The sequence below is a fragment of the Rhyacophila brunnea genome, unplaced genomic scaffold (genome assembly GCF_057557595.1).
Source record: "Rhyacophila brunnea isolate RB1 unplaced genomic scaffold, BYU_Rbru_1.0 scaffold_9, whole genome shotgun sequence".
In the NCBI taxonomy this organism is placed as follows: Eukaryota; Metazoa; Arthropoda; class Insecta; order Trichoptera; family Rhyacophilidae; genus Rhyacophila; species Rhyacophila brunnea.
Genome location: NW_028233361.1, coordinates 40,807,367 through 40,817,876, shown reverse-complemented (window position 1 = coordinate 40,817,876; position 10,510 = coordinate 40,807,367). Strand labels below are relative to the sequence as shown.

The following is a 10,510-nucleotide window of genomic DNA, read 5'->3' as shown; positions in this document are numbered from 1 at the left end:
AGCAATGACAAGTGCAGATTTGCGAATTATATTTGAATTGTAGATAGGTACATACATATCTAAATCAAAATTTATCGAAATAAATATGTTTACCTGTCACTCGCGAGTTTTGGAAGTTGTCAGGTGTATTTTTAAATGTATCTGAAACAGTGGTTTCGAAATATTGTCTATTAAAGCAGAGGTGGCATTTAAATTAGATGTATTGGTATATGCAACATATTTCATATAATTATATTGGTGTCATGAAAGGATGATAAAAAATACTGTATAAAAATATGTGGCGGCATTTCGTCTCGGAACGTCACTGGTAGGATAGAAATGTTGGATAGAATTTGCCCCACGACAATTGGACAGTAAATTAGAGAAATTATTAATATTTGATAATTAATGTAATTAGATATTGAATAAATACAATATGTCTCAATAACCGCGATTTTTAGCAAGATGTTATCGACATTTTTATATACATTATGATCGATATTTTAGTAGTTTTCAAAATAGCCACCAGATCCTTCTGCTGGAGGAATACAGACTCCCTCAGGTATATTCACTGGCCAGTCGCATACCTGAAATATTATATAAATATTTATATAAGACATGATAATAAATATGAAGATTTAAAAAAAATCAATTAGGTACTACACGATGCCACGAAATGTCATTCTACAAAAACACTTGGGTCTCAATATAAATTGTTAAAGTTATATCCAGAAACGCACCAAGCGGTGGTGTTAAGGGTGCGAAACACCCGGGCGGCAGATTTCAAGGGGCGGCAAGAATCCGGAAAAAAAACATAAAATAAATTAGGTATAACGAAAAAACTCGCCTGTGGGTTAATTTTCTTCCTTATCATTTTTTAATATAAATTGTGCTTCAGTGCTTCATTCGATACATATTTATTATATCGATTTACGAAGCTCTACATTATAATTCAGAATGTTTTATTATTATTAATTTAATATGTCATAATTTTTGTTGCTTATACATTTTTATAATAATAAAATAATTGTTTTAACATTTCTTTGATTTCTGTTATAGGTAATTCCACTAAAAAAAATATTATTTTATTTGGGGGGGGGGTAGTAATTGAATACCGTTGACTAGAAAGAATACAAAAAAAACATATTTTACGTGAAATAGGTGCCAAGTACTGTGATGCGTTAAATTGCAAAAGGTCTATGGCTCCAGAAATATAGATAAATAAATTATATATAAATATAGATAAACGATAAACTGGATTATTTGTTAGGTAAACCTAACCAAACCTAACCAAACCTAACCTAACCTAAACTAACCCAAACTAACGAATAATCCAGTATATCGGGTATTTTCAAAATGTGTTTTCCGCTGCATTCCTGATAACCGAACAGTACCCTTTTTCATTATTTGTTTTTCATATCTATTATTATATTGATTTTTATGTATTATAACATATGAAGCGTATATATCGGAGTTGCATTGTAAGTTTACTGAAAAAAATGAATAAATGTTTTTCACAAATAAAATGTTTTTCTTAATTTCCCACACTTTTAATTTTTGGCACATAGCACCTTTCTACTCAACGGTATTCATTGTTCATATAAAAGCACCCGAGCGGCAACTACCCTTGGCACGCCTCTGGTTATATCAGTTTTAATTCTACAATCTCGTCACTAGAATTGATGAAATTTAGTTTTTAACATATAGTTATATAAACTTCAGTTCTACAAACTGTAGTTAAAAAAAATCAGTTCTATAGCATTTAATCCTGCAATGTTCATCAAACACAAGGTGAAGGAAATTGTTATTTTATTATGCAAAGGGCAGTAGCGCCGACTTACTCCTGCTTCCGGATTGAACCATGTGTCGTTCATGCAGTCCATCACGACAGGGATGAGGCCAGTGCACATGTAGAAGGTGGAGCAGTCATCAGGGTTGGGGAAGATGATGACACCGCCTTCAGGGTCGGGTTCCGGGCAGACTGGGGGTGGTGTCAGTACGTTTGCCGCATACACAAAGCCCACGACGGCGAAAACAAAAAATGCGAACCCTGAAAGAAACACGGACTTTCAAATTTTGGCCTGTAAACCTGCGGTGACTCGCAAGCATTCCACAGTTTTTTTGTTTAATCCATCTCTAAAAAAATGATTTTCGTGCATAAGACCAGTGTTCCTCAAACTATTTTAAAACACAGTCAAACAAATCTGTAAAAAATTAAAGCTCCCAGTTTTTTTACTGTTTTACAATATATCAACCAAATGTAACCATTGATTACTTATTATTCTAAATGATAATAATGGCAACACATAAATAGACGCCATTATAAACTTACCACATAAGCGTTAAGTTCGATAGTTTAATATCCCGTTTACACGTGCATGGACATACTGCTGACAAAAGTTCGGAAGTATTTTCACGTGACAGTTGGGATTTGTTCTATATCTAGAACGATAGTGGCGAACCTGCCGGTAAAAAAACAAAGTACACCGCGCAGAGACTCATTTTGACGTTAATTTATTTTCTGTAAAATGATAACATCGCGTCTCGCTTATTCTTGAAGAATGAGATTGGCGAGATAGGCAGAACTTTTACGTGGAAACAGTTATTATTTCGATAGTTTAAAATACACACTATTGCTGTACTATAATCCTGGTACTATAACCCTATGCAATCTACGCAATTCCAAGGTTAAGTTGATTCATTATTCCAGCAAATAATGCACTAAAAATCTAAAAAAACAAGAAATTTAAGGGAAGAATATTATTTAACGATAATCATTTTTATAATGTTAAAACTAGACAATCGTAGAATGCTCTTACCTGTAGATAGAGACTTCGCTGCAATTGATAGTTATCAGAATTTTGGCCCAACTATATGGAGAAAACTATTTCAATCCCGCATTTGGGTTGAAAAACAAAAAATAATATTGAGTTATCTCTAAGGTTCGAAACTGCCCCGCTGGCATCCCACAGGCCAGATAAATAGTCAGTGTATGTTCCACCCCAAATAACTCATAAACACAAAGGTTCCGTGACAATTATTAACCCTTTGAATGATAAACAACGATACACGTCATAATAACAGCTATAAATGATAACAACGGTTGTTGTTGACAATTTTTTCAGGAATTTTTACTGTGATATTCTCAGACCGGTTTTTATTTGTTTTATTTTGCACATTTGATTACATTTTTAACACTTATTTTGTGGGTTAGATGAATTATTTATTGGAAATTAAAGTTATTTATATATGAAAAAATCCTAGTAGGTATTTAAGTAAGTACCTATTTCGTTATAAAAATTTTAATTGTCATTAAAACGACATAATGACACACAATTAATAATTAATGTTATCAAACATTGAGCTGAAATACTACAAAATGAGTAATATTTTTAATTAAGTTATTAGTCTAATGAACGCAATGTGTTATGTTAATATTTTGATATTGTACAACTATTATCGATGGATTGAATACTAAAGTTATTTTATAAACAATAATTATAAATGGTAACATTTCTCACAGAAAATTTGAAAAACATTATAGCAGCTGAAGGTTTAACCCTTTACTGCATGATTTTTTATTTTTTCTTGGTGTCAAAATGCCTTGTGAATGAAGGAAAAATAATATTTTTTTTTTTCGAAAATTACATTAAATTTTGTATGTTACTGCGTGGTGTCGCAGATTTACGACATTAGGAAATCTTATATTTCAGTATGACATAATACAAAACCAAATGATAACAATTATAAAAAAACTAATGTACACACCTTATTTGATGTGTAGATATTTTTATTCAACCAATTTCAATCTTCTGTACATTTTTTTTTATTTATTTACAAATGCGGATTTTTACGTACTTACTAATTCGTCAACTGTCAAAGCAGAAATGCAGAGACTATAATGCAGAAATGCTTTATTTCTTGAAATGTCCAAACAAAATCGGTAAAGTAGGATGTTTATGGTAAAACAGTTTTCTAGCCATCGAAAAAAGATATTATTTGATAATTTACACAGATGGCTTTGGCAATATCGAAATAGTTTGAAATGTCGAAAATTTACGACACTATGCAGTAAACGGTTTTAAACTTTCACACAATTATTCATACATATATCTAGAGGTATATTATTGTATGTCCTAAAAACAACTCTTAACATCAAAAATATTTAAAATTAAAAGCCTAATCCTATAACACGTTGATACCAGATGGAAATCTCCCACAGGAGACTACCTCAAAGGGCGGACCGAACCATCATATTTCCCAAAATACCACAGCCTACGTCCACTCTTCGCGGTGATCGCAACCCTCGGCCGAGCGGAACCCGTCTCCTTGAAATTCAAATTCGTCAAAATCCCGCCAAAACAGACGCGGTCTATCAAAAACGGCCGCTCGCGCCGCCACTAGTCAATCCGTCGGTAAAACAGGGAGCTTCCCGACCGACGGATAAAACAGGACGCCGCGAATCTGGCAGTTGGATCTGGATGGGCGCGAAAGCTCTCTCTTGCCTGATACGTCGACCAGCCAGCATCTCTCTTACATCAACCGCCGAACCAGCAGCATCGACCGCGAAATCTCTTCTCGCCTTCGCTCGCCTCGGACGCGAAGCCAAGCCAGCATTCCGGACAGCCCGCCAAAAAAGACCACATCTGACATCGGCAGATCGCCACGCCGCAAGCACTGACTCGCCTCGGATGCCAAGCAATCAATCAGCAGCCCAGCCGCGACACCACGTTGCAGCCCGTCAATTACCAACCGACCGCCAACGACGACAATAACCTGTATCTGTAACGACTACCCTGCAATACGATGAAATAAACCAGCCTTGACCAAATACCCCGTGCGTTTCTGTCCCCCACCCCCGCTTTGACCTTGACGTTATCACGGCCTGCCATCTCCGCTTCAGAGCGCGCAGAAGGCCGGTGATAAGTTGATCGCCGTCAACGTGGGGCTTGTGGGCAGGATTGTGTCCACCGGAGCCAGCATCGACCCTGAGATACGCCAGCAGAGTGAGTACAACTGTGAACTTCCTCAAGCAGTGACATTTGCGAGTACTCACTCTACCGGGGGAGAAACACACGGCCGGTATTTACAATGTCAAATTGACTTTGTTTCGCGCGTGCAATCGCAACATCGAGACACGCGGCGATACGTTCCTCGCAGCGGAAATGACACACGAGATCGCGCGGACCGTACTCCCGCAAGTTCATTCGATGTGGGAAGCATAGCCAGACAATGCTGGGGGCCGCGCAAAAAACCGCGTGGTCCCGAAACCTGGAATTCAGCACACCAGTGGCGCCTGACAGAAGCAAAAGCATGGACATCGGCTCCATCACAAGACGGGACAGCACCATGAATCAGCAGCATCGCTATGTTCCTCCGACCAGCTGTATCATCCCTCGACCCTGGCCCACGGAGGAATACATAAGATGTCATGGCCAACGGCGTCGCGACGCTACACGGAGATGCCCCGGCTACCGACGCCGACGCTCTTCGTGACCGACGTCACCCAGCACAGCGAGGTGCCAGCCAATGGCGCTCGTACCTCCAACCCAGGCGAAACATCTGCCACCAGCGCGGATGTCTCGCCTAGCATAACCACCAGCCTTATCAAGCCTAGCGAGCCTTACGACGCTCCTCGCAAAGACTCAAGGTCAAGCTTCAGTACCAAACCCCATAACCAGCCGCTTACCATTTGGCACCGGCGTTATCACGGAGTGCCCCGGCGCGACGCCCGGCACCTTCGTGATATACCTTACGGCAGACCGAGGTTGGTCGCCTGGTCTCTGGTTGCCCAACCGGCGGTGACCAGCAGATACATCAGACACCGCCTCAATCGCCGACGGCCCAAGGCTACATCGGATCTGCAACCTGAGGGTCCAAGAAGACTGAAGCGGAAGCCAAGATTCCAGGGACGCAGCAAGACCCCCAGCATTAATCGACCAACAAGACAAACATCCGACGCCAGCGAGGATGTCATGCCCGCCTTAAAACTACGACACCTATGGCCAAACCGCTTCGACGCCTTGGACGTGCGAGAAGACGACGCTCAAGAACTCAAGGTCCCACTTCCAACACCAGACCCCATCACCAGACGTCTATTCTTGGAACCGGCGCTATCACGGAGTGTCCCTGACTGAATGTCTGACACCTCCGCGAAAACCTCACGAGGAAGCTGAGATTGGTGCCCTGGTCTCTAGTCACACAATGGCGGCGACTAGCAGGCGCAACAGGTCCCACCTCACTCTTCGACGGCCCAAGGATGCGATGAGCTGGTCGATTCGAGGGAACCACCATGTGGAAGTGGAAACCTCAGCAGTTTTGACACGAAAGAGCCTCAAGCACGCCAAGACCATCGGACGCGTCAAAGCCGCACAGAGGTGAACCGGCCCCCAAGGACAAGCGACGGTAGGCTGATGGAAAAGACGACGGTTCGGTCGTTTCCCGGAGAGGTCGTTTGATACCAGATGGAAATCTCCCACAGGAGACTACCTCAAAGGGCGGACCGAACCATCATATTTCCCAAAATACCACAGCCTACGTCCACTCTTCGCGGTGATCGCAACCCTCGGCCGAGCGGAACCCGTCTCCTTGAAATTCAAATTCGTCAAAATCCCGCCAAAACAGACGCGGTCTATCAAAAACGGCCGCTCGCGCCGCCACTAGTCAATCCGTCGGTAAAACAGGGAGCTTCCCGACCGACGGATAAAACAGGACGCCGCGAATCTGGCAGTTGGATCTGGATGGGCGCGAAAGCTCTCTCTTGCCTGATACGTCGACCAGCCAGCATCTCTCTTACATCAACCGCCGAACCAGCAGCATCGACCGCGAAATCTCTTCTCGCCTTCGCTCGCCTCGGACGCGAAGCCAAGCCAGCATTCCGGACAGCCCGCCAAAAAAGACCACATCTGACATCGGCAGATCGCCACGCCGCAAGCACTGACTCGCCTCGGATGCCAAGCAATCAATCAGCAGCCCAGCCGCGACACCACGTTGCAGCCCGTCAATTACCAACCGACCGCCAACGACGACAATAACCTGTATCTGTAACGACTACCCTGCAATACGATGAAATAAACCAGCCTTGACCAAATACCCCGTGCGTTTCTGTCCCCCACCCCCGCTTTGACCTTGACGTTATCACGGCCTGCCATCTCCGCTTCAGAGCGCGCAGAAGGCCGGTGATAACGTAATATGAAATGATATCTTATTCAAAGATCAATAATTTGTTTCATTATGAACATGTGAACAGTGAAATAAAAACTTCTGAATTTAAAAACTTGTTTTCTCTCCCCATTATAATTTTTCAAATGGGACATGCGATAGTTTACCTCTGAGCCGCAGAATTATAATACCCTATTTACCCTATTTACCCTCAGTACCCATATACACCTTAAAATGCCGTGTACGGAAACTTCTACGTATGCAGTTCGCCGTTTCACACTTCACCGTGAAATCTTGTATCGAAAATATATGGCCGTATATTAAAGACCATTGAAGTTAAATTCCCACCACCAAACCCGCCCCGTACCACCCTCGGTCTTAATCAAGAGTATCACGGGACCGGTCAATTGGTGATGTTAAGCATTTAAGAATTGGCCTGGGAGAAAGTGCCCAAGACTTAGGTTGCTACACTCAAAGTGAGCTCTGACTGAGTTTACTCTAATGCAAAGTGCCAGGGAGAGAAAAAGCAAATGGAAATTACTAAAAAGAAAGTGAAGCTACTTGTTTATTAAATCAAAGAACGAAGCTAATCATACAGGCAGCAATATTTATGTGAAGAGATCTTCACGCCCGTAGTAAGACGCCGCAAATTTTTTGAAAGCAAGATAATAATTGGCCTTTAAAGACCGTCCAACCTCTTTGGATCGTATAGTACTGGCATAAAATGTATGTCTAAATAAAACACGGTTCTTGTCGGTTTACACTTTACGAAGCCAGCAGCAAACAAATTTTAAAAATAGCCAATAATATACACTGGATTATTTGTTAGGTTAGATTAGGTTTTCATTCTTGAATTCACGAATTTTACCAAAATCAGCTATGAAAATTGAATTAATGTTCATATTGAATCTAATAAAATTGGAGACCGTATGGTATAAGGTCATCTCTTTCCGATAAGAAAGCTCACGGCGAACTGTGCCACGGTGGAATGTTTTACGTAAATTTTACATTTAATCCTAAACTCCACCAAAAGCAGAAGTAGAACTCGCTTATACACTCTGTACGTTTACACTTCATGATAATTGTATGTATACGCTACCTTTCATTTTTTTGTAGAACAGTTATTCATTCACTTTAAACCACAATAAACTGATGTTATATTTAGTTGCATTCACCCATTTATAGGTTTATCTGAAGTAATACATATCTATCTCTCCTCTGATAGTGACTTTCAAGAAAATTTTATATCGATCGATAGAGAGATAGTAAATCGCATCAGATATTAGATTGCATCGTTTTCTTATCGTCACCTATCGATATACAAATTTATAAGAATTTTATCATGCAAAGATTGTTGTATAAGAGATATTCATTAAAGATATGTAGAAAAAAATATATTGATTTTTTCCAGACACAAGATGCATGTATAAATCTCGCTGCACCAACGTGGGGGAAACTACATATCATATTATGACTGTGGTGTTCAATGTGTGGGTTATGGTGTTGAGGATGATGATGAAGAAGTCGAAGATGTATGCAGGAGCGAGTTTTATTTGCAGCGTAACGATCGGTACAATATTATAAATACAATGACAGTACATATTATCTACTGAGATAGTTACGAGCCAGGTACTTAGATTCGAGTGGCATTATAATAAATCATTATTCGTTATTTATACAGTCAAAAGTAATACAAAAACATTATATTCCCGTACATAATTATATTGAACGAGTCAGCGATTTAAATACGAGCAGCTTGTGAATTTTATTAATTACTACAGTCATAATTTAAAGGGAAAGGATTATTCGACTAATTTTCGATTGCGATACCGTATTTCATATCGCCAATCAATCTGCTGATCCAGCTAAACAGTAAACTTGTTTACCGTTATATGAGTCGCTGAGAAATTATTATTGCGGTCGAATAATTTGATACGTTAAACATAGATATTTGATCGCTAATATACTGACAGCTACATGACAAACGATGAATAGTAAAATTGCTTTTCTTGCAAATTTTCCTTCAGTTCCTCTTGTCATCGTTATTACATGTGTGATAATTTGACCTAAACATGCCAGGTGGATTCTTATAAATTTCATATTTCCCGCTTCTTGCACCGTAAAACGACATCTAATCAAGCGAACTTAATGTCTTCATCCTTTAGCTTGTTACTTAAAGCTAGTCGGCTGAGATTCATGATAAATAAGCAAGGATGTAACGAAATACAAATATTTTATATTTTGGTATTTTAGGTATTTTTATTTGGTATTTATTTTGGTATTTTAGGTATTTTAGCCATTTTGGTATTGTAAGCACGAGTCCATCATTACAATGATTACAGTTTTTGATCGTTTTCCATATATTATATAATACACTCACAACACATTAGGGTTATCTTGAATCTAAGAAATATAGCGAAACGGTGTTATTCGAGTTAAATAGTTAGAATAGTTAACAGGTATGCTTTTTTCGCAATGGCATTAATATGGACGAAGCATCTGGAAAAAAAAATGACACTCACTTTTTTGTCGGGTCTGCCGAATGGCATAATCTGTTCTAACGCCACTACAATAAAGGTGATATTGCTATAAATTCCCGATGCTTTTTGTCGGGTTAGCCGAATGGTTCGGTTCGAACGAGTTTGCTCAAATGAACATTGACACTAGAAACACTGTTCTAACGCCATTACAATAAAGGTGATATTGATATAAATTCCCGAAGCGTGATATCGCATAATGGAAATTGCGTGATGTCTAACTATACATGTGCGAATGTCGCTATAAGCGATTTTACTTGCTGGCTACTGTATTGAGTGCGTTTTCCATTAATAATGTCATTGTTTTTTCGTCCATAATATTGCCAACCCTGCCTAAAAGTATCAAATTGAAGGTAATATAGTTTGAAATGTGCCATACTAAAATATACTGTGAACAAGCCGATCAAACAATACCTACAAAAAGAAAACCCTCGTTTTAAGTCTGCCACAGTGACGTGAATTCAATAATGTTGACTGTGGGTAAATACGTGAAATGTAAGTATTTTGAACATTTCATATTTTAGCTGGCTGTTCAAAATTTATTAGTATCCGGTAAATTGTACGAAGAAAAAATTGGTTGAAAAGTTTATGCTGATTTACACTCAGTTGAACCGAAAAGAAATTTTATCGATTGATACTACACAGAAGTGGTAATTTGTACGAGTTTTACTGATATAAGTACTAATATACCCACGATGGCCACGTGGCTTAAGCGTCGGTCTATAGTGTCGAGGGTCCCAGGTACGAATCCTGGGTCTGGCAAGTACAAATATTGTTTTTCAATTTGTGTATGAGTCAGAGTATGGACCTAATTGTTTGAGCAAGTGGCTGAC

The 10,510-nt window shown here is 39.6% G+C and overlaps 1 protein-coding gene across 1 annotated transcript; it reads right to left on the bottom strand.

Annotated features, from left to right (window-relative positions):
• Positions 1-427: 427 nt before the first annotated feature.
• Positions 428-8,275, bottom strand: LOC147063630 (endochitinase-like). Its single transcript, XM_085959499.1, has 3 exons — positions 8,240-8,275; positions 1,821-2,029; positions 428-566 (listed from the first exon to the last, which is right to left on the bottom strand). Exons 1-3 carry the CDS (start codon positions 8,244-8,246, stop codon positions 483-485), a joined length of 300 nt encoding a protein of 99 aa, XP_085815625.1. The 5' UTR covers positions 8,247-8,275; the 3' UTR covers positions 428-482.
• Positions 8,276-10,510: the final 2,235 nt, after the last annotated feature.